Below are 24728 nucleotides of genomic sequence, written 5' to 3' on the forward strand. Positions count from 1 at the left end.
GTGATCTCAGGCAGAGATTAATTTCTGGACTATATATAAGTAGATGAGAGGCCTGATAACAGACTTCTTTCAAGTCTTGCAGGAGCTGAGACAGGAAGAGAGGCCAACCAGAGCTCTGCAACTCTTCAGTCACAGAGGGACAGAAACAGTCTTCAACTTCACATTTTCAAAATGCGCCACACCCCAGAGCAGGACACTCATTAGGTATTGCTGTATTTGTACCTGGAAGTGCAATCCTGCTGCATCACCCATGCTGCAACCTGGGAGATGGAGTGGGAAAGGGTTTTCTTGCTGTGCTACTCCACTAATCTGCTAGGAGAATTCAGGCCACTGAGCTTTAATTTGTACCTTGGGCCACACTTAGTGAGATGAAATGTCACCCATATCCCTGAAGCTAGTGAGTGAAAAAACAAGAGACTCCCAAGTGTGATTGAGAATGCCTAAGCACTGTGATGTGCAGGGTCCTGTGTAAAGCAAATGAATGGAAAGTCCTGGGCACAGTGCAGGTCAGCCTTTCCAAATGTAATGCTGTGTGCCTCAGCTTCCTCTCACTGCAAAGTGTGCAAATTATGCCAACAGCCAATGCCTCCTGTTAGGTTTTATACATGAATTCTGGGACCAATAAGGCAATAGATCCTGGAGAAGTGTCACTATTACAACCATCCATAGGAAGGGAAAGCACATTCCCAGGCAGTGACAGTGTGGAAACCCTAATGAACATTAAGCAGAGCACTTGTTTCACTCTGGCTTTGTCACTGCTGGGCAGCCTTGTCCTGACAGAGCTCCTGTCCAATGAGGGACGTACATCCATTCATCATTAGTCCTAATGCAAGCTTGGGAGTTTTAAAGCCAGGGCTAAATCAGACCATCTTAATTTGCAGGCTTAATGCATTGCATATTATCCATATGCTTCCTATGGGATTTATCTTGATTAAGTGCTAATTTGTAACTGGTGGTATACCCAGTGAAGTGACTGATGAGAAGGTTGCCTGGGTAGAGTCTGTATTTTGGCAGTGGTGCAGACTGGGGCTGGAAAGTGCTGTTGCCACTGCAGGCACACAGGCAGGCAGCACATTTTATGCACATTCCCATCAGCCTAATAGGCAAACTGTTTGGAAAGGTTTAGCTTGGGGTATTCTTCAGCTGTGATGAAAGCCAGAGGTCTGCTGTGAGAGAGAGGACCAGACCTATAAAGGTTTTTGGCTACACTTAAAAAGTCTACCCCTGTGCTGTTGCATAGCCCTGCCTGGGCAGAATGGTGCAGGTCAGAGCAGGTGTAGATGCTTCAGATAAGCAAGAGTAGGCAGATGTTTACATGCCCCAGGTTGCACATCTTTGGTTGTCCATTGAATGACTCCTATCTGTGCACACAGCTGGACTGCCTGCCCCGTCCCCTGTGGCCCTTGCTCAGCCCTTTGTCCACTGGTCCCACCAAGAAACTGCTGGGGTAAAACGTTACCAGGATGAGACCATTTTAGACATGATCACAATCCTGATTTGACAACAAAACAGCTGGTATCACCTATCAGCAACATGAAAAAGCCTTTTTGACATGGGCAGGGCTTTCCAAAGGAGCTAGGAAGCTACTCTGCTGACCTTCACTTTGGAATCAGAAACAAACTTTTCACCTTCACCAGACACACCAAATCTCAGATCAATCTACGTCAGAATGTAGATTTTCCAGGGTTTGAGGAGAAGTGACCTTTAAGCAGAAATGGGTTCTCAACTTTTGCTATCATAGCACTGGCATTTCACTAAAATAAAAGATTTTATTTCATCTGGCACTTTGGTGTCTGAAACTGTGTCTGCTTGGGTAATCACCTGTCCCACCCTGTTCATAAAAGCACACTGAATATGTGCTTTAAACAAGACTTATACACAGAAACACACATAGAGAAGTCAGGTCAAGCTGTTTCATAGTCCTAATTTACAGAAGAATGAAATGAATCTTTACTCAACTTCTTCTGCTGTGGCAATAGTAAACACAAGAAAGGCATTCAGAAGTCTTAATTTCTGTTTTATACTGTACAGAAGTGTTCCCAATTAGCATTTCTCCTTTTCGTTGTTTTTCCTAACATGGAAAATAGTGGACAGTTTCTCAGCTGATGGGTACTGCTTCCTTTTAGTTGAGTAACTAATGGCAGCAGTTGAGGGGGAAGGGGGGCTTTGTGTAGAAAGAAGTTAATTAATTTCTGGGGTTTTAATCTCTTTTCTTTTGTACCAAACCATAAAACAAAAATTCTTCGGGAGCCAGAACATGTACCTCCAGTAATCGAAAGAGAGGCAAGGATCTGACTAATAGATATTACGTTCCATTATATGGTCTTGAAGTCAATAAACATTAGGTTACCTTCATGCAGTGAAAAAAGACCAGATTTATTAAAAAATCTTATCTGGAGGGTTTGCATTTCAATAGGATGTGAATTTGCATATTTTAACAATAACCTCCCATCATTCTGTCTGATCTGTGCTCAGTTGGCCATACAGATCACTTTATCTTGAATAGATTATCACCGGTTTAATAAACCCTTCATAATATGCAGGTATAACAATGGTACTTCATTGGATAAAGAAGGTATTAAAGTTCTTTTTCTGGAAATAGGGGTGGCCCAGCTAGTGATTAACTTTATACCTCTGTACATCCCTGTGCTGAATACCGATTGAAGGAGAGTATTCCCATTATTCACATTCAAAATGTACTAGCTCTTCAGAGCTCCTCTTAACTCTTTCTTGCCCATGACAGCTGTGCAGATGAGGGAGTTAACAAAGCCAAGGCTGCAGGGATGTTATCTCCAGCAATGTCTACAATTTGAAACATGAGGAAAAGCCAACACTTTTCCTGAAGCTGAGTCTCTCTCCATGTACAGTGTGATCAGTGTTGAGATGTTTCATGAAGGAGGTACCGTCTCAGTGCTAAATGGAAGTAGGGTTAATGCACTGCTCAGCAAAGGACCGAAAAGGCATCTAGGCAGAAACCTTAGATAACTTTTTGCAATGAAACAGCAGCATTATTCTTCCTTGCCTCCTCTCACAGACTTTAACTTACTGTCTACCTCCACTTTCCACACAGAAGTTTTTTTTTCCACTCATTGCCCTTTTACAAGAGATGAGTCCATCCCACAGCTCCTGTGTCCTGGCTTATTTCAAAATGTTTGGTTGGGAGCAACATGCTCAGACCCTCCACAGAAGCACCAGAGTCTCTGGTAAGCCACCGGGCTGGCTTTTGCCTCCTGCAGTTTCCACGGAGACAGACTATTATTTACATATGTCTGCAGTTCCAGGGTCCTGACCACCCTTCTCACGAGCTATAGGGTAGAGCATTTATATCAGTGCAGTAGTGACAGGGGCAAATATAATTTCCATGTTGTGGTGAAATTTTTCATTTCTTCATTTCTGTTTCTTTGCTGGTATTTGCACCCTGACTTGAAAAAACCTTGATACTCTTCCTCTCCTGGGTACCCTCTACAGAGCAGGCAGCTGAGAGTGTTAAATCTCCACACACAAAGCTTAGACAACTTGCAGGCTACTGTGGCATTAAGCCTGAGCTTGCAGACCTCAATGAGAGAAAATGTTTCCTCAGGACCAGCTCTATAGTCAAGCAGCCCTGGGATCTGGACTGCCTCACATCTGACGAGCTGGGAGCACAAGAATAATTAATTTTGGGGCTGAGTGTGCATGTATGTGTGAGAAAGAGATAGTATGTCACACACATATTACCCAAGACACCCTTGAGAGCAACTAGACCTTTTCACACTCCCTTCCCTGGTTCCTTTTCTCTGCTCAAGCTGTGTTTCATGCTTGCTTTTCCAAAGCTCCCATCAGGAGCTTTTTGCTTCACGAGAGCCAACATGTTGGTGTGCTGCCTGACAGTGGGAGCGCAGCAAGGCTAGTGAATAATGGAAAGTTATTGACCTATAATAACCTGGCATTATTGACCATAAATGATTTAGTTAAAGCACACACACACACACATGCCGACCATCTCACGTGAAGGAGCTGAATTTTGAATTCCCTTTGTACAGCACTGGCTCAATGGAGCTTGTCACAGGGGCATTTTGGCCTGGCATGAAATTAATGTTAATCAAAATAACTCTGATGTACCTATAAATAAGATTCTTGTGGGGAACAAAACAAGCACAGTACCTGGAGCCACAAACTGATTGTCCTGAGTCTTTACTCGAGATTCCCTGAGAGCATAAACCTTTCCTAAACTTCAGCAAAGTTCACAGATTTTAAGGCTGGAGGAGGGCAACTTTTGCCAAGCAGTCTGACCCCTGCCATAAGGCAGTGTAGAGACTAACAACTACCAGGACCAATAACTTGCCACCAAACCAGAGCATAACATTTAGGGAGAAGGAAAAACATCCACTTTTGATGTCAGACTTCCCACTCTCCTATTATTTTTTGTTTCTGCTGAGCCAGCTGTTCCCCTCCAAAGTGCTGACATCAGCTTCTTTGCAGATACAAAGTGTAGGTCACCCTACTGGAAAACAGGCTCTGGTCTGGCCTCAGGTTCCCATCATGGAGTTGGATCCACAGGGTCAGGCACTCCCCCTTCCAGTCTCTGATGAAATCCTGTCATCTTTCTGTCCCTGAGTGGAGGCCTGTGGACGTGCAGGTGTCCGAACTGGTGTGCTTGGCTGGGTACATAAAGATGTAACTGTTTAATTGATGCAGATTTTTCAACAAGGTATAATCCCAGCCACTAGCACAAGAGTCATATGCCCTCCTAAGCTGTCTGTGTATACATCAGCATCTGAGTTTTGTGGCTGGTCTTTATTATGTAAAGTTTCTGTCCAGCTTTTGACAAATGAAACTTTGCAGCTTGGACCTGTTCCTGATTGTCTATCAGTGCTCTACAAACAGCCATAAAAGCTTCTCATTAGCTTTGTGGGTAGGTTTTTTTATGCACAAAACAGCCAGGCTAGCTGTGCCTGACTTTCTTGGTTTTATCAGGGTCAGATGGATGAAGGAAAAGATTACTTTGGTTTCAGATTTGCCTGACGTGGAGCTCGAGAGATGATGCAAGAAGAAAATTTTAACTCTCAGTGGCACTGACCCATGGTACAGAAGCAGCTGTGAATTGGCATTTACAGCACAGGAGAGTATCAAGATACAGAGATTCTTTCCCTTGCTTTTCCAAGATCAGGGCAATTTTTTTTCTACTGACTCCAGCAGTCATTGGAAACACCTGGAACTGCTCCTGCAGTCCAAAATCACTGCAAACAGGCAATCACTGGAGTCAAAGGTGCGATCTAGTCTGTGTACTGAAGTAACTAACTTTTGAGTACATTTTAAGTACCTAATGAAGCAGGCTTCCCGGAGTAAATCCTTAATTTCTCCATCTAGGAAATTGGGTTTGCATAATTTAGTTGTTTAAATTTAGGCAGTCAAGGGCTCCCTCTGGAGGTCTCCAAGCAGCCCGTTCCTCTGCATGGGCAGGGCCAGGCACCTGCTTCAGAAATTTTCATGAGGTATGTGTGATTTAGGTACAAGAAGTTAATCTTTCATTAAGCAAATAGGATCCCACATCCCACAATTTTGGAGTTTTTCTTTCAATATTAGAGCTCTACTAGAGGGCAAGGTTAGCTGGAAAGAAACAATAGAGTTTCTCTCTAAAGTCAGGCAAGGTGCTAGGGTATCCAAGAGCCGTCTTGTCACTGTGAGCAATGACAGAAGCCTTGAGTCTTATCTATATGTGCACACCATTTGTGCATACTCCTGAGACCAGCCCAAAATATCTGACTGTAGAAGTATGTGATTTCAGTCCACAACTTTGTCATGAGGGGCAGAGGATGGGGATGCTGATCTGTTCTCTCTGATGACTTGCAATAGGACATGGAAATGGAATGAACTTGCATTAGGGGAAGTTCAGCCTGGGCATTAGGAAAAGGTTCTTCACTGAAACAGGCTCACCAGAGCACCAAGCCTGTTATAGTTCAGGGAGCACCTAAACAATGCTCCTGGTCAGGTGGACTAGTGTTAGGTAGCCCTGCAAGAAGCAGGCAGTTGGACACAATGATCCTTATGGGTCTGTTCCAGCTCAAGATTTTCTATGATTCTGTGGCTTTCTCTGTATAATTGACTATTATACTGGCATTATCTTTGCCTTGATACCTTGGATTTACGGAGCTTCTAACAAATATAAATTCCCCTTTGCACACACCCCATTTAATCAAAACCTTGCTGGTTTAAGCAGTCTGTTTTATTAAATTACCAACCTATAAAGCCATTAACTCAATTAGAAGCAGCAGTTCTGTAGTCTTGAACAACCAAGGGGTAATATTGCACTGGTATAGGCAATGAAGGTATGGCATGTTAAAATAACACTGAGAGCTTATATAGCGTTTTAGAACTTCACAATTTTTTAGAAATAATACCTAATTAATCCTCACAATGGGTTCTGAAGGGAGAAACTTAGTGGGGGGAAACTTTTCCATGGGGGAAACTTAGTGGGGAATAAGATGATAGGGAATAGACTCTGAGAAAAATACAAGGCTGTATCTTTCCACAGTCTGTATTCACAGTAAGTAGATTTCCAAAATTGCTGCTTTCCTTCTGAGCAAATCAAGTGACCATAAACTCCCTTTCATGTCTCTATATTGTAATGTGTAATGGGTTGAGTTTATTTTAAAACTTTTGGTTGTTTGGTTTGATTTTTTTTTCTTTTTGTGAAGGGTGAGGGTTTGATAGTAAATAATACAGAAGTATAACAAGTATTAAAACTATTATTAAAATCATGTAAAAATGGAGATGATAAACAGGTACTGGAACTGGACTTGATTTAAATTTTAAAAAGAAGGTTACAGCTTTAGGATCACTATCTGCTTTAAGCAAAGTACCGACAGGAAAGAAACAGCTTAAAACAGTGAAAATCAAATTATATTTCTAATAATTAACATGCCTACCGTAAAGGTATATCACTAATAAATTATCTCAAGCAATCATGTATGATGTGATAATATAAATAAGAGATTTTATTTTCATGTTTTCAAATTATTTTGAGTTATATGTTGAGCATTAAGAATTTTATTTTATTCTGGAATTAAAATTCGTGTTAAAAAGTTCCTCAGGTCCAGAAGGTGAGAATTTCGTGAAAGCTCCATACGTCAGGAGACTAATGGTAAAGCCCCAAAAGCTAGTAACACTGGCAGAGCTAGATCAGGGTTATCTTTAAATGCAGAGAGCTTTGCATTTATATCCTTAATCAAAGTATTAATGAATAGCTTATTTAAAATAAAAGGTTGGGGAAAAAATAAGCAAAACCCTATGATTGTTTTCAGTGGTAACTGCTCAATTTTATCTCCTTTCATATTTACACCATGTAGCACCCAATTCACACTGCACAGAGAGAAAGTACAGTCTGGCCCAAATTTTCAAATATGCTCAGCACCCAGTGGACCAAAATCTTTTAATTATCTGTCTGTGTATTTGAGAACAACCTGCATTTGAAACAGAAGGTTTCTTAAGTAGTGTAATTTCTTGCTCAGTTTCCTTATCTGCATTTTTTTACCCTCAGCATCACATCTTGAGACTATTTTTTCTGCTGTGATTTTGGAAAAGTATTGCTCAGAAGCATCAAGCCTTGTTCTCCTCCACACTGGTTCCAACATGTCAATGTTGCTTCGGCTTGCTACCGACCTACACAGGAGCATCAGACCCTGGGAGTTCAGGCCCATACTGCAAAAGGTTAATGGCTGCAACCGCCAGAAAGTTATAGCTGAACTTCTTGTGCCTCTGATCAGTGCTTTCTCTTTAATCAAGTGCCACAGCATAAGAAGGGGAAAAAAGGAAGGAGGAAAATGCTGTTAGATGAGTTGTCGCTTCTCAGTGAGGCCTCTCTGGTTTGCCTCTTCTAACTTTATCCAAGCTGAACTTGCTATGCATGCAAGTGAGGGGGTCAAGCTTGCAAGCAAGGGAAGAGCAAATGGGGATGATGAGGAACGGAGTAAATAACTTGGAGCTATTGGCTGTGATGTCAGAGATGGCATGCTGCTTCTGGCCACTAACAGATGTGGACAGGTGAACCTTTACACCAAATCAATCATCATATTTATTCTAATTGTATCGTAATAGTCCCCCAGGAGCTCAGTTCAAATGAGCTTGACATTATTAAAATTTTAATGCCCAGTTTTCATAGCTGAATGAATATTTAAAGGGTATGTCCCAGGCTTAAGTTATGATGATGAAGAAATTAATGGAATGTCTTGTTTAATGCTTTGGTACATGTTGATGCAGGGAAAAAAAAAGAAAAAGAAAAGAAAGAAAAAAATTGGTTGTTCAGGGCAGAAAAGAATGAAAGGCAATGTTTAAGCATAATTAGAGGAGGAAAGCATCAGCAATGCGTAAGTATCAGACACCAGTTTTGCTGGATAGGTCTCAGCAGAGAGGAAATATTTATCATTCAGGAGGGGAGAAGGTAGGGTGTGGTCAGGTACCAGAAAAGAAGCAGCCCCATATGAATGACAATTCAGAAATGAATCCCTGGGAATCTTTGACCACATCCCCACATAGTGGAATGAGCTTGCTAGTCTTTGTTGGCTGGAACCAACACAGAAAATCACCTTTGTTATCCAGCCAGGGTGTTTGTTTATTGTAAGTACCCAGATCAGCTTTGAAGGATGGCATAATTAATCAGCAAGACTCATCAGTCTGCTAATTATGTTACAGATAATTGTCTAAACATAGGACCAGATGATACCAGTTATACATAGATGGGAGTGATATCAGTTATACATAGATGGGAGTGAGGTGGTTCCTTTTGCATTGGAGAGCCTGATTCTGTACAGGCTAAAACTAGTACAAAGAATTGAACTAATGCTGAGGATCCTGAATCTGGAAAGATTGTGGGGTTTTGTTTCATTGTTTTCATTTGAGTTCTTTTTAGCAAGCCTTCCTTGCTTTTTTCTCTTCAAGAATTATTTGGGACTCTATGGATTTTTGTTTTCTTCTCTTTTTGAAGGCTCTACTATAATTTGCAAGGTTCCAACTTGTGGATATTCATTTACTGTTAGGAACTGAGAACTAACTTGAGCAGCTGGATGGGCTTAAAAACACACTCAGAATGCATTTCCTAGCTGCGAAGGAGGACAGAATTAAAATTGAATGCTCTGAGTCTTTTTACAGAATATTTTCTTTAAAGGGGCACTTTCAAGATCAAGATAATCTTATTCTTTCTCTGAGTTATTCCTTGCTTGTTTTCTTTTTTGTGAAATTATTTTTTATTTTCCTTTTGCCCATTCAGAAGCTGCAGAGACTTGATCCAGTGCACAGTTAAGGGAATTTATCATTAGACAAAGTGTTTACACATCTACTTTGAGGTGTGATTTCAACCAGTTTGGACAAATCAGAAGAGGAGGTTGCATGGCTGCTGGGTTTTTCTCCACTTGAATGAGACTTGTTTCAGGTTATCTTAAGATAATTAGGTTACATTTGTTTGTTAATAGAATTGAAAGGAGCACACAACTATATAGGATAGGATAAAGATACATCTTGAGAAAGAAGTTCTTATGCTTCAGAAATGCAGCAACATCTTGCTTGGAATAGGTTTATATTTGGTCCTCCTGGTGTTCAGGACTGAGGTAATGGACTGCTTTCAGTTATATTAGAGTAAGCTCACCCCACAGATGACTTTAACCCTTTGGAGAAGGGTAATTTGGGTAGGAGGAAGCGAGTGGATACATTACCTTTGAAAGCTGGACTAGTGGTGGGGGAAAACCACTTCCTGGCTCAGAGTGGCTCCAGCCTAGTACCAAGGAAAACTGTACTCACACTCTTAACCTGGTGATAGCCTTTTTCAATTCCTGGGGAGGCTGTGTTCTGTCATACTCTGAGGCTACCTGCACATTTAGATGAGTGAGAGAGCCTGTATTTCACGGTCCTGGCAGTGGGTGAAAGCAGCTAGTTAATTTACACTGCTTGCTCAGTTGTTTGTTAAATGGCAATGCTGTGGAAAGCATTTCTCCATGGGCAAAAGGGCTGGCTGTCGTTCTTATCTTTGTGGCCAGGCATATACAAAACTACAAGCACAGAAGGTCTAATCTTCTTGGATGGATGGTGGCCAGGCTCTTTTTGCACTCGAAGCACTGAAGTCAATGGAGCTTGGCCTTGCCTGAAGTCTGTAGGCTCAAGCCAAGCAACCATTAGTGGCAAAGGCAATGTTTGGGTCTTGCTTCAGAAGAAGAGATAAAGCCTAGAGAGTCAAAAACATGTCAGGAAAGTGCCAATAGCCAGGGGTCATGGGCTCAGGATAAGGAAAAGATGAGAGCAGATGTTCATCTCTTAGTGAGGGAACAGGGGTTATGTCTGTAATGCCTTCAGGGATACATCTGTCTGGCCTCACTGCTCCCCTGATCATGTCTGTGGGGAAGAACCCGCTTGGCTCTGTGTGACCATGACATGTCCCATACCAAAAAACACTCTACCTGCTCAACAGGCAGCAGCAAACTCACGCTGTGAACATCTGTGAGACAACTCAGATGTGGGGTCTGAGGGCAGACTTTCAACTAGGCAGTGCAGGCAGATATAGACCTACAACCATAAACACTTGAGTTGAGCATACACTCTAAAACTGATCCAGGACACAGCACATGTCCTCATCACTCATTTAAGTTCTATGATGCCTCCTACATGCATTTAGTTATTAGCCATGCTCAGTAGTCTAAGGCTGTATGCTAGTTAGTCTAGAGCTGTCTTGGTTGTGTCTGAATGGACTGCCCTCATGTATTGAGAGAACTGGAATGTTCAGCCTGGAGAAAAGGAGACTGAGGGGAGAACTTACCAGTCACTACAACTACCTGAAAAGAGCTTGTTGCCAAGGGGGGGGTCAGTCTCTTCTTCCAGGTAATGAGTGATAGGACAAGAGGAAATGGCCTAAGTTGTGCCAGGGGAGGTTTTCGATATTGGGAAAAATTTCTTAACCAAAGGGCAATCAAGCAGTGAAACAGGCTGCCAAGAGAAGTGGTGAAGTCATGCCAAGTGGTGAACTTGGCAGTGCCATGTTAACACCTGGAATTGGTGATCTTAAAGATCTTTTCCAATATTAATGATTCTCTGATTCTATGACTATGCTCTTGCTCTACCCTGAAGGAGACTGGAATCAAAATATCGAGGCTAAAGAAGAATAAGGTTGCTTTTTACTCAATATATGCAGAGTTGACTAATGGAAAAAGTTAGGAATAGAGAACAATGATCTTAGATAAAAGGTGTTTTGAGCACATTTTCAAATTGGATCTAAATTATCTTGCAATAAACTCAAGAGGGAAATTAGAAGAAAGATGAGATTGTAGAAAAGCTTATCCCTACTGATATTAGGGAAGAAGGGAGGAAAAGATGGCAAAGACTGACTTAGTTTTATATTAGAATTTGATGTGTTTATGAACAGAATTTCACATTGTGATTGCTCATGGTAGAAGCAGGGAACTAGATTTAATGAGCAGAATGTCCATTCAAGGAGGTCAGGATAAACAGAGAAATAGACCCTGTTATATAGTTTAGCCCAACCAGTGGGCCAGTCCTGGGACTTTATACATGGTGGAGTGTACTCACTAAATGTCCAGGGACTTCTCACATACATAAGATTTCTGGGCCTACAGATGCATTTCCCAAGCTAAGGTCATCATCCACAAGACTCACTCCTTTTCCAGGAAAGAAAAGTCAGGTGCATGCACCAAGCAAGATCCATGAGTACAATAAATACCCATCTGGATGATCAGAGCACCAGTACCTTAGATCACTAAGGTACTCTGTGTGAGTACGCACTACCTAGCAAGTGAAAATACACCTCTCATACATCATTTTTACTGTGTGACTGCCCAAAGCTCTAAGGGGATCTCCTGCTGTGACTTACACGAGCAGATTTGCATTTGAAACAATATTTATAAGATATAAATATTAAAAAAAAAGGCAATGCTGTCTCAGCATTATGGGAATGCTCAGCTTATGGAAACAAACCAAATTATTTGTTGCATTGGAAAGATTATTGACAAGATTAGCCACCTCTACAAACTCAAGTCTGTGGGGAGGAGAACCTTTTGTGTTTGAAGCCATAGACTTGTGCATGTGAATCTAAACTGAATTGAAGCCCCCTTGAGGTTCATCTATACACAGGAGAAAAGGAGAAAGATGAATCAATAGTTAGACAGATGTATTGCAATGTGTTTCATACGATATATAGAAAATGCTCTCAGAGTGCAGGGATGGCCAGTAGTGATCATTCTCAGGGGTAAGCATCAGAGCATGGACTGATTGTAAAGGTCAGACCCTTCAATGTTTTGGTTTTTTGTGTTTTGGTTTTTTTATTGGTTTTGGGTTTTTTCCATATCTCACACATTCCCATTTCAGGACTTCTCATCTGTGCACATGTCTATGACACAAATCTATCAGACAGGGAAATGGGTGGTAGGGAGGAATTAAGAGTCCTTTACCCAAATAAGATTTGGATTAGTCAATTCAGATGCAATGCATTGCTAATAAGTACATCCCACAAGGAAAACCAATGTTGTGGGGTTTTTTTAACAAACTTTCTAAAATATTTCTTCTTCCTACTCTTTCATTAATGCAACATTGTACTAATTTGTAGTGGCCACAGAAAGGGTGGTTAATGTGTAATGTATAATTACATGGCAATCCATGCAAACACAGCACTTACCCCCACAGGGCAGGATTTTGATCTATGTGTTACAGCCGAAATATACAGGAGGATTGTTGTGTAGCTAACCTATGTTGAAGAAGCCTTCCTTATTCTGTAACATTCAAAGATATTTCCCTGAACCGAGCACCTGAGCCCTGACTTTGCGTTTTTTCTTCAGAGAGAGGAGATTGCTTTGGACTCACACTTATGGCTATCTAGTTTAGATCACTGTAATTCAATTATGTCACTCAGAATCAGGTACAGAGTGATTTACTTGAACTTTGCAATTACACATACACAATTCAATTGTAGGTGATTTTCTTGGCCTTTCCAACTTTGACACTAATATACTTTGCATTTCCTTAGGGTCCTCGATCAGAGAAGATTTTGTTCAATGCTTTAAAAGTTATGACCCACTCCTACAAACACATTCCTGCCAATACCTTTACTCACATAAATAGCTGTATTGAATTCAGAGGAACTACTATTGTGTACTTGGCACATTCAAACGCAGACTCATGGCAGACTCAGCAGAAGTGGTAAAATGAAATTATTCTTAGTGTTTTGGGGAGAGATTTTAAACAGAAAAACCTATCCCACGGAAGAAATAAATAGTAAATATATTCTCTGGGAATTTCGGAGGAGTAATTAAACTATTCACACCTCCAATTAATGTCTAAGCCATGCCATGAGATCACCAAGAACGCATAACATTTTTAGGAAGGAAGTTGCTCTGGGATGGGATATTTTTACTAATAGGCTCACCGTCATCTGTGGGGATGCAGTAGTGCCCAATAAGCATTTGCTAAGACCTGCTAGCTCACATCAGCATCCTATTCTTTGTGATTAGGTCACAGCAGTGTTTCATCATTGATTTAGTGGGCTGGTGCCTGAAAAATACCAAACACAACAGAATATCAGTGAGCAAGAAGAGTTTGTTACTTGCCCACATACTGTCCACATAATTCAGGCATAGAAAAGACTAGACATTTGTTTTCTCATTTATTTAACGCCAGATTTTAGATACATTTTTTTTTCATCAACCACCTTCATGGTACATTATGATAACTTGATTGTACAGAAGAAAAAAGCAGAGAAAGAGATAATGATGGGTTCCAAACTCATCCAGAAGGCCAGTGTAGAGCTGGAAACAGGCCTTGTCAGAGGTTAGCACCTTTGCTTTTTACACTCTTTGGGAACTTCAGGAAACATGGCCAGCAGAATTCCTTTCATTATCATTTTTTATATAACTCAAAGCCCCAGTCTGTTCTCAGGGTGAATTCAATTTTTTAAAGATCTCTAAGGAGGGGGGGAAAGGTTATTTATTATTGACTAGATGATCACCATGATCATCTTCCATGGTCATATAGAACACATAAGCTCTAGAACAAGCTTTTGTTCTCCTGAAGGATGTCATCCTTAAGTACAACCAGCAGATTATCTCCAATAATAGCTCTCTTCTGCTTGGACATGCTCTTCCTAAGCCTCCGTGACATTTTGGTGATCTTCAGAACTCTCCTTATCTGCTCACCTTTCCTTCTCATCTCAGGTAACATTTTAAGCTGTTCAGGATATCTTTATACTTTTTGATTTTTTTCTTTTTTTGTCCATTTCTTCTTTTTTTTAATCTCTGCATTTGTCCATTCTCAAGCCTGGTAGAGGCTTAGTCCTAACTAGAAATACCAGGTATATTGATGAGCAATGAACAAGTGAGTGAGAAAAGAAAGAAAAGAGTAGTAGGAAGAGTGAGAAGAAGAAAGATGGAGACAGTGAGAAATCAGCTGTCTCTGCTTCCTACTCTTCTTTCCCAGGTGATCATTCTACCTGCTCTAAATATCAAAGCCAGAGGGAGAAGCAAAGGGTTGGTGGGGGAGAAAATGACAACCTTAGGAAAAGAAAAATCATGATGCAGAAACGCGTCTGTCCCCTGTCTAATTCCTGCAGTGGCCTGTAGCTGATGGTGCTGAGAAAAATACAGCAGCAAGCTCTGACATTTCATTTCTGTGGAGAATTGAAAAAGGGCTTGCTATAATTCATCGCTTCTTGTAACTCAAACCCTTTTTGACAGGAGTACCTGTGCTGTCTTTTAACAGTGGCACCACAGTGGCTGTAATTGGACATAGAAAATGATGTTGTGCTTCTAGTTGCTGGGAGCATTGGGGTGGGGATAGGTGTGGCAATGGCAATTTGGTGTGAGATGGTGATATCTGACATAATTTGAATGGATTGGGTTTGGGGGGTACAGGGAAGCCAAACTGAAGGCTATGAAGTGTAATAAGTATGAGGATCTTGACCAAGGTGTGCAAAGGTGATAGTAAAGGTGGTGTTCAGCAGAGGCAAATGTGCAAAGAATCAAAGGAAAATGAGAATTGTGATGCACATAAAATTCTAACTCCTCCATCAACCCAAACATTTGTGGCATTTGAGGGGAAAGGACATGCAACCCCTCTTCCTGAAATGGGCAGATTCACAGCTGTCAGTGGTAGCCAGTGGTACCCAGCACAGATGGGGAACATAAGTAACAGGCACTTCCTGAGCCCACATTGGTAACGAAATTGTGAACAAATCTCTGTTTTTCCACCTGTTTGCCCCTTCTTGGAAAACTGGGTCTGTCATATTGACATATGACACCCAAATTAAATTATTTGGCACTTGCCTAAATCTCTTTGTGCTCCAGGGCCTCTCAGCACATCTTTCCTACAAAATTGCCATTGCATGGAGCACTTCAAAGCAAATTTTTGGCCAAACATGACTCTGAAAGGTGAATCAGATAAACATTGTTTTGATTTATAAAGGTTTCATACCCACTGAGCATTTTGGTACCTTCAAGACAGGCATCTTCATATTATGTAGAGAATAAAAATTTTAGTCAGGTCCTAAAGGCTGGGAGAGAGGCTAAAGAGGAGATAAACACTTTCTGAGTTAACTAATGGTTATTAAGTAATGCCACTTTCTCAGTGGCAGTCCAACAGGCAAAATATAGAATAAGGAACCACTATCATATTTCAAAGAAGAAAACAAAGAGGATCCATGGGCAGAAGAAAGAAGGACCATTGAATGAACAGAAGTGTAGCACATCCTAGAGGAAAGCCTTAGAGAGTACATCCACTCCATCTGTCAGATCAAACACTGAATCAGCCTGCCTAGGTCTTTTCTCAGGTTGCCAAATCACTTTTGAAGTCTTTTAGTGACAGGGTTCAGTAAAAAACTTTACAGCTACTTCTGTAGTTCCTATGATCCCATGTGGATTTCCATGCTATTAATCAGATTTGCTGGCTGATTTCTCCTATCATACTTAGAGAGTCCACCAGGACAGGACAAATATTAAAGATGTATTCACCCAAACACTCTTCAGAAGACTACATTTTGGAGTATAAACTTTGGCTTCATTCCACTAAACCCATGGTAATTCCCAAATGAAGAATAAGCTGGAAGCTTGAAACTGAATTTCTTTCTCCTCAAGGCATTTCCCCAGACTGGAAACTTACATCATTCTGCCATTTTATTTCCCCACTTAGTGCTTTTCTAGTCCCCATGACAGCTCCTTGCTCCTAGACTGTGCAAAAAAAAAAAAAAAAAAAAACCAAAAAAACCAACCAAACAAACAAGCAAAAAAACCCCAAAAAACTGAACACCACCACCATCATCACCAACAAAAAATTCCATACATGGAGAGAGGAAACTTAATTATTTTCCTCTCAGCGTTACTCCCTATAATTGGTGTCTTTCATGTCAAGATGATCTCAATTTGTATTATGGGCTCCGTGCAGGCAGCACTTTCACTTTGGTCTGTAAAGAAATTGTCAAGTGTATAAATCATAGTGTACATTAAATTACACTAACCTTTTACTTATTAATTCCCCTGATTTTTAGTTCCTCTGTTGCATGCTCATTCCCTTCCTCTTTTTTTTTTCCTTTTTTGGGGACTGTCTTCTTTTTCTCAACACCCAATCTTAAAACCAAACCAAACAAACAAACAAAAAAAACAACAACCAAAAAAGCAAGTAAACAAACCCAACCTCCCCAAAATATTTGAGTTCTTTTATTTTTGTCAAAAGGTCTGATGGTCTTCTCTGCCTTTTCCAAACTGACCACATCCAACTCAGCAAGAGCTCTGTCTGATTTTTCTAAAGGTTGGCTCCAAAGCTTACTTGAGTTCAACAGGAATTTTCATGGACTTTAACATGATTGTGGAGTGAGCACCAGAGACCTCTGACCACCCTCTTCTGATCACAGATCAGCCATAGGGTTCACATTAGGAACACATATATGTAACATGAGTGCAACTGTCAAAAGTAATCAGGTCTCAAGTGAGACCTTGGTATGTGGGGAGTGTCAACACCAGCCTGCTATAAATGCAAACCAGTCACAAAGGCTGAGTAGCTAAGGAAAGTAACTGAGCAATTTGGTTTCATTATCCTGCACATGAGAGTCAAGACAGGGTTCATGTCAGGTAAGTCTAAATGCATAGACTACCTTTATGATCACCAGAGAGGACCAGGTGCTTCAGAAGACCACACATACCTTTAATTTCAGAAACCAACTTAAAAGTGGCTTAAAAGTACAAGTTTTATACATTTGGAGTTACATGACATAAATTACCCTCCTCATCTGTGTGATGTCAGATCTTTATTAGTCTGTAACAGCTGTTTGCATGTGGTTCCAGGAGCCCTATGGCAGGATGTCCATCCTGCTGCTGCTAAATATACTGCCTCTGGCCCTGCTAATACCTTGTGATTCCTATATGAGCGATGGGCCTTTACAACTGCAGAAGCAGGCATTGATACAAGGTTTATCCAGTACCAGATTCATTCTTAGTTTTAGCAGAGCAGAAACTGCTCAGTAGCGTCTGGAGCCACTGATCCTTCTCTCCCAGAGAGTGAGTCTAACTGTAGTCAGTTTATGGATAAATACATTTTCCTCTAGAGACAACAATGCAGCAGGATCTGCTAGGCTTTTCATCATCTTAACCTACTTGTCAGCCAGCTTGATAACTTGTTATTACTAAATATGTGTGCAGAGCAATTAGAATAAATCTAAGTTATTATGAACCACTTTCCAAAAAAAAAAAAAAAAGGAGGAGGGGGGGGGAAATAAATAAAACTAACATCCTTGCTGCCCAACTGTGATCAGCCAAAAATAAGGGATAGATAGTATCCCCTGAAGGCACCCTGTGACATTCATCAGCCAATTTGTGATCCAACTTTATTGGGAAGACATATGTTGGGAGATTCCTATTGCCTTCTGACCTCCTGCTCCATGTGATCCTTGTTTGCACTTGTACTTTCTTTGTTGGTTGACAAATCTAAAAGAAATTCTCATTTCACTCAGACATGGTCACACATAAAAAGATACTTTGAATAGTCCTTCTGCACATTGTATGGATTGCTTTATGTGACAAGCAGTAAGAGACAAGGAAGGATTTTCAGATTAAAATCTCAGCTGGTTGGGATTCAATCTGTGTCTCTGACTATTGGCAGGAGGGTTATATCCTCACTCCTGTTCATCAGACACCAGCATCATGTAGGCACTGCCAGTGAAGACCACTGTGGACATCTGTTGCCCTCTCTCCTGGGAGTTAGCAGCTCTAGGGATAGAGATGATCCCTGATGCTTTTGTTGACTGACAGAGAGATAATTTGTATAATAGAAATCCTATTCGCAGCACAGTGGCAAGGTTTTTTATACTTGCTTATAGCCTGATATGAGAAAGAAAAAAGATATCTGAAAAAGCAACACAGGGAGAAATTTTTACTTATATCCTGTCCTCTACTCTCAAAAAAAATTGCAGTATCCAACATTCCTGCAACATGTAGATTCAAATTCTACTCCCAAATCCCACTACCCAAGTATGAAATGGTTAACCTATGTTACAGGTGACTATCCTACTGAACTAACAGTAGAAGTGGAATTTACTTTTCAATTTTCTTTTCATTATGCCAGTCTCAAGAAGTCTTTGTAATTAAAGTCTCACTGATCTGATATTCTGACAAAGTATTTCTACTCTCACACAGTAGTGTTTCCAGAAGAAACTATAACACATTTTAAAAGTTATGTTTAAAATTTCATGACCTGTATGAAATGAGTCAGATCCCTCTCCCTGTGTGATTCAACAGAGCTCCTGTCAGGTAAATGGAGTGACACTGATTTATTTACCTCAGACCAAGCAGCAGTCTTTGCTCAGTGGTTAGTTCTTTGTTTACTAATTGCTTTTTTCTCCCCTTGTGGAGTAAATTCTGGTACTAATTATGACTCATGGTAAAAAAACAAAGCAAGTCTCTGTATATGAATGTTTGATTCCTCCATTAATTAAATGTATCTCTTTGTTCTTTCTTACAGATGAACAGACCGATCCAGGTGAAACCAGCAGACAGTGAAAGCCGAGGAGGTAGTTGACTGCCTTGCTTTCAGCCACAGTGCTAAGTATAATTGTTGTCTCTGGCTTCTCTCAGGCAATGTGCTGATCAATTAGTAACGTAATCACTGCCAAAGAAATTCCCTCCACAGCAAAGATTCTCTTTATTAAATCTCCTTTACTTCATCTCATTTTCCTCATATTCAATTATTATTTGATTTTAAAAGGCAGGCAGGTGCCAGCGATTGCCTGAGAAACAAATAACTGCCTTGTTAAGAAGTGAAGCGTCAGGGACTGACTTAACAGTGATCGTAATGTGGTTTTTTTCAGACCTATGTTGGGCTGAGCTGCAGAGGTGTTTAATTTGGTTAGGACAAAGCAGGTATTTTATGTTTTTTCTGACCATGTTGTTTCTGCTTGCACTGAAGAAATTCTGCTTTTGGAAAAAGCAAATTCTGAGCTGGCAGAGTTTTCTGCATCTGTATCGGCTTATCTGGATAAACCTGTTGTGGAAACTGAAGACTTTTCTCAGACCCGGGGAGTTATTCAGGATTTGCACAGGTGTAGCTGAAATCAGGAGCTGGTCTTTTGCTTTTCCATCCTGCACAGTGGATTTGGAAGGCTTTGTTAAGTGATTGTTCTGTAGATCACCAGTGATAAGGTGTTTCCTGTAAAAGGTTTTCAACCTGAACTGATGTAGTGATACTTCACCGTACTCTTCTAATAGGAGCCTGTTTGTCAGATCAAACACAGAACTCACTGAGAAAGTGTAAGACAGTCTGTTATACTAGATAAATTATCATTCTGCTATTTTTTCTTGTATTTGTACATTTATATATATACATGCATATATATAATGACATGTTTCCTTCCTCTCTATCCCTATCTCTTTTGGAAAAAATAGAGAGGTTTTTCCTCTATGCAGTAAAAACCTCTAGCGCTTATGTATCAGACAAATGTGGGAGTAGGTTGTCATTTAGTAATGATTTTACTCTTAGATGTCTGAAAACTTTTCAATTTCCACTGTAAATGTAAACTCTTCCTCATTTGTGAGATGACTATCTTTGTGCTGGCAACAACTACTTAAAAGGAGCAAAATGACTCACAGAAAAAAGGCACCATGTTCTCTTTTCATTTGAAAGCTGTGGATTCCAGAGGCTGGAACTCTCCAGTGACTCAAGTCATTGGAAGACTCTGTGTAGCACGTAGTTAACGGGCTGGTGTTATGGAGTGGTGCAACCAGCAGGTTGACTGAGGCTCCATGAGGGAGGGCTGTGGTACTGTGTGATTGTGGGGCAGGAGAAGACCCAAGTGCTGGGAAAACACCAGAAATCTCAGGCATAAATATTGCAGTTTTAGAGGCCCCTTAACGAATATTTGAGGGAATTTGGCCAATACTAGGCAGAAAGTATCTGATGGGATCTGTGATGGCAGATTCTGCTATCACGGGCCACGGCACATTTCTAAGCTGGGACAAAGGCATGTCACTTTGTACAGCATTGTCCAGTGGTTTCTAGCAGAACCAGATGAATTTCCCTCACTTCCCTCCCAGTCTGATGATCTGGCTTTGTCTCTTAGTAAGATTGGGTAAGCCACGGACAGTTGTCAATGCCAGACTCCTAGGGGGAAAGGGAAAGGCTCAGCTGCCTGGGCAAATGAGGGGACATTATGCACATTCCAGTGGAGCTTGTGCCGACAGCGAGAGTGAAGTGAGGGGCTTTTGTCTATTTAATTAGACATACCAAAAAATAATAATTAGGCTGGCCGATTTGCTTAGTGCGCCTACAGGGTATGTAGCTCCCAATTGCTCTTTTTTTTATGCAAATCAGTAATAGAGGAACACATGCCTGGTTTTCTGGAAAGGGTTTTCAAACTTCTTTGTGGAGAGCAGCTGCTTTCAGGAGTGGTAGTTTGAACTGCAAAGGGCTCCAGTGGCAGTTTGATTCCACATTATCTGTCCCACCAGTGGTTCCCTCCCCATTGTATTCTAGCTAATTATCTCCCCATCTTGCACAAACCTCATCTTCTCCCATCCAGTCTGCTCCCATATTTCTTCTGTCAGTGGTGATCACAGTGCAGAGGCCAAGAGGGTGTGCTAATCATTGATGTGAAAGACACGTTGTCCTAATTCCCCACTGACGAGCTGCTTCTGGGCTGGTGATGTTTCAGGACGGCATGACTCAAGGGCAACTATGGGAGAAAAGAACAATTGGCACCCAAGGGAGGCATTTCATGAAAACTTACGTTCTTCAAGAGCCCACCGGTTAAAGCAGGCATGGCAAACAGAATGCTAAAAAGGAGACTGTGCATTTTAGGAGCACATCAAAAGACTTCATTAGGGCTGCAAGAAAAAGGTCAACTTCGACAACAAAGAAACTTAAGTTGCAGCTTATTATACCCTGTCCGTAGCAGTGTGAAACATGAGGGAGGAGGGGGCTTGTAAGATGAAGCAATTCTGCACAGCACAAGTCTTTTGGTCTGCCCAAAGCCCATACTCTGAATACACTTCTACCTCCTGAATTATGGGGAATTTTGGTGCCAGGGCGGTGTTAATGAAAGAGTGCAGTGCTCTTTGAAACTGTAGTTTGCAAGGAGGTTTTCACTGAAAGTGATAAGCAGTACTCTAGAGGAGATGAGATTGCCTCTTACTTAGGGACAAATAGTTGCACTTTGCTAAAACATGAATATCTGAATCTTCTAGCAAATTCTCCCATAACTAAAAAGCTGATGATGGTGCCAAATTTATTTTCTCCCTCACCAAGATTCTGCTCAGCAGTTTTCCTGTTGTTGTTCTAGAGTCTGGATTTTTTGGTCTTTAACCCTTCCTCTGTCCTGATTCTCAGTTGAACAGAAAAAGAGTGTTGGCATTCAGCGAGTGTGAGTAAGAATTTAGAGTATCAGACCATCAAGTTTGGGAAGAATTCAAAATGTTGCTTGGCACATATTACACTTTTCTCACCAAAATGGAAATGGTGAGTGCCTGTTATTAGTTTTTCTGGTTTTATTAATTTGTTTGTTGATCTCCATATTGGACTAGGAGCAAGACAAAGCATGAAAACCTTTTCAACAAAAATGGGCATACTTACATTTCCCTAATCTCACAGGAACTAGAAATGAATGTGTCCTCAATATATTTCTCTAGGGAACAGTCTAAATTAATGGGAAAATTTTGCATTTTATGTTCCAGCCTGTTTGTGCATGTGTGTGTATAGTCAAGGTACAAAATGTTTCATAGGGGTATTCCTCCCAAAAAAATGCTTCATGAAGCTTCAAATATCTGATCAGAAGGCCAGAGTCCTTTGTGATTTTATAGACTTTAGCGGTAGTGGAATTGATAGAACTCAATAAAAAGGAAACAATTTGGTATTTTGTTCTGAAAAATCACAATCTAAGTCTGGCTATGTTAAGGATATCTCTCACTGACCTTTATTTTGGCCAAATTTTAACTTGACTATATGAAAGCTTCTTTGTCAGAGATTACTTAGTCCGATGTGGTTTTAGGGATGCAAGTTATAAGTCCAGGTTAAAAATACACACCAAAATAACATAGCATATTCCAATTAAACTGTTTGAATTTTCTATTATTTTCATCTTGGTGAAGCTGGTTTTTTCTGGGTTCCTTTTCTCATATGCAGCTCTAAAAATAGCCTGTAGATATCTATGGCCTAAAGTTTCTCAAACTTGGAGAAAAATTCCAAGTCTGTTTTGTGGTTTGGGGCAAAAGTTTGAAGCCATTTCTTATTTTATCCACAATATCTCTAGCTCTCACTAGACAAGTCTCACTGCAGCTGGCAGGGTTAACCTATGATAAACACAGCCCCGAGGTACCACTACATTGTCCAGGCAGTATCATTTTTTAAAAGGAAAGGACTCTCCTGCTGCTCTAGTTGCAGTCCGTTAGTGATGCTTAGATGCTCCACTGCTCCCACATTCCTCTCAAAGGACAAGGAAGGTCTGTAAAGGAAGGCATGCAAAGATGCACATGGTGTGCTACCGAGGCGCAGTGTTAATATCACTCCCAAGGAGCACTTCACAGTGGTTCTGAGGTCCTCCAGTATTTTGTGGAAGGGAAACAGAAGGTTTCTGGACTAAAGAACATAGAATGGAAAAGTAGAAAGTGATTTAGGGTTTAGGATAGAGTGTCCCACAGAGAGGATTTTGAGAGATTTACAGGAAAGGCTACGTTGCATCATATTGCACTGTTTTCTGCATTCAAGAAATCTACTAAAGCTTCTGTCTGTGTTTGTGTTTTCAGGCAGATTATTTTTGTGCATGTTTGAGGGAGACATGTGCACTGTGTCTTTTTTTTCTCCTTTTTGCCAGCTGGAAAGCTTGGAGTTCATATTTCAACACACTTGTTGCATTTCTCTACCCATTACTTGATCTGCAGTCTCTGAAACTGTCTGCTTGGTTATGGTTTATTTCAGATTTAGAGCAAAATGTTCAAGAACTCAATTACAGTAGCATCAAAACAGTGGTGCCTTGCTCATTCCTGTGATCTGTTTCTTTTTATGTCCATCCATCAGCTTAGTAATGATGATGGAATCAGATGGCCTCTCCACAGTTTCTTGGCTCTATTTGCATTTGGGACAAAAGCCTAGGTCTAATTCTTATTTCATCTGGGTCTTTTCTAGCTTGCTAGGTCTCTACTGCAGGTGTCAGGGTAGTTTGAGACAAACACAGCCCAAGGTCCCAGGCATTTAGATGCTTTCCATTTAACTGATCAGAGTTCTATGGCTTGTATAGATATCAAAACCTCTCAGGCTTCCTATCCAGGTACTATCCAAATCCAAGCCTGTTTAGGTGTTGCAGTTAAGAAAGACTGGGTGCTTTCACCTTAGTTTGGCTTCACATCGGTATAACAATGCCACGTGGGATGATTTCATTTCCCCTTGGTAGCCCTTTTTAAAGAGTAAGTTTGGTTGCTCAGGCCTTCAGGCCTGAAAGGTCTGAAGAAGAGAGCTAAGGGTAAGTAAGGAGAGAACAATCTTGATAGAGCTCATTATCATCTCTTCTGCACTGCTGAAAGTTGGCTGTGCCAGTGTGCAAGAAGTCCTGTATTCTTGGGCAATGAATGCATCAGTGCTAGCTTTCATATTTCTCATCTCTTTCTTCGTTTTGAGCCACAAGTTGCCTGTAACATGAATCTCTGTGGAAGACATTTTACCAGCAGTTCTTTATCTTTTACCCTTTGTGAGCTTCTTTAAAAGACTTCCCATCCCAGAAGCTGGAGATCAGGCTGAGGAAATGTCCTATTTCAAGGTAGCAATCCATACAACCTACATTATGTGGCCTGCCACAGCTTTTTGTTCAACTGTTCCTCTTTTGTTTCTTTTATTGTCTACACACTCATTCAGCAGAATTAGGCAGGTAGCACTGGGAAACATTCTAGAGAAGCAGATAATGTTCTCCCTTCTCACAGCTCCATTAACTATTTCAACTTTGCCATGAGCACAGTATGAGATAGCTTGATCCTTTATAGCTCAGACAGAGAACAGCATAGACAGGAACTTGCAAAGGTCCCACAACACAGGAATGACAACCTTCACTGAAAACATTGCACTGGCAGTGCTGACTGCTAGTTGAACAGCAACGGAACCTGTCAACATTTTATGGTGTTGGGACTCAAGACCTCTAGAAAAAACATTTACCACACCCAGGGTCTCATATTCCCATTTCTTTTGCTTGGTGTGCATACAACAGTTTAAACAGCATTTCTCTCCCTTCTTGTCATGCCTTCCAG

The 24728-nt window shown here is 40.8% G+C and overlaps 1 protein-coding gene across 12 annotated transcripts in view; it reads left to right on the plus strand.

Annotated features, from left to right (window-relative positions):
* Positions 1-24728, plus strand: part of CELF4 (CUGBP Elav-like family member 4) — a 714867-nt gene that overhangs the window by 387263 nt on the left and 302876 nt on the right. For all 12 annotated transcript variants that reach the window (XR_011699890.1, XM_071579960.1, XM_071579949.1 and 9 more), the window contains exon 3: positions 18970-19018. Coding sequence is in view for 11 of the 12 variants with exons in the window: in XM_071579960.1 (XP_071436061.1) it covers positions 18970-19018 (49 nt within the window). In the remaining variant the exon portion in view is untranslated. The remainder of the gene's footprint in view (positions 1-18969; positions 19019-24728) is intronic.

This window comes from Pithys albifrons, chromosome Z (genome assembly GCF_047495875.1).
Source record: "Pithys albifrons albifrons isolate INPA30051 chromosome Z, PitAlb_v1, whole genome shotgun sequence".
NCBI lineage: Eukaryota > Metazoa > Chordata > Aves > Passeriformes > Thamnophilidae > Pithys > Pithys albifrons.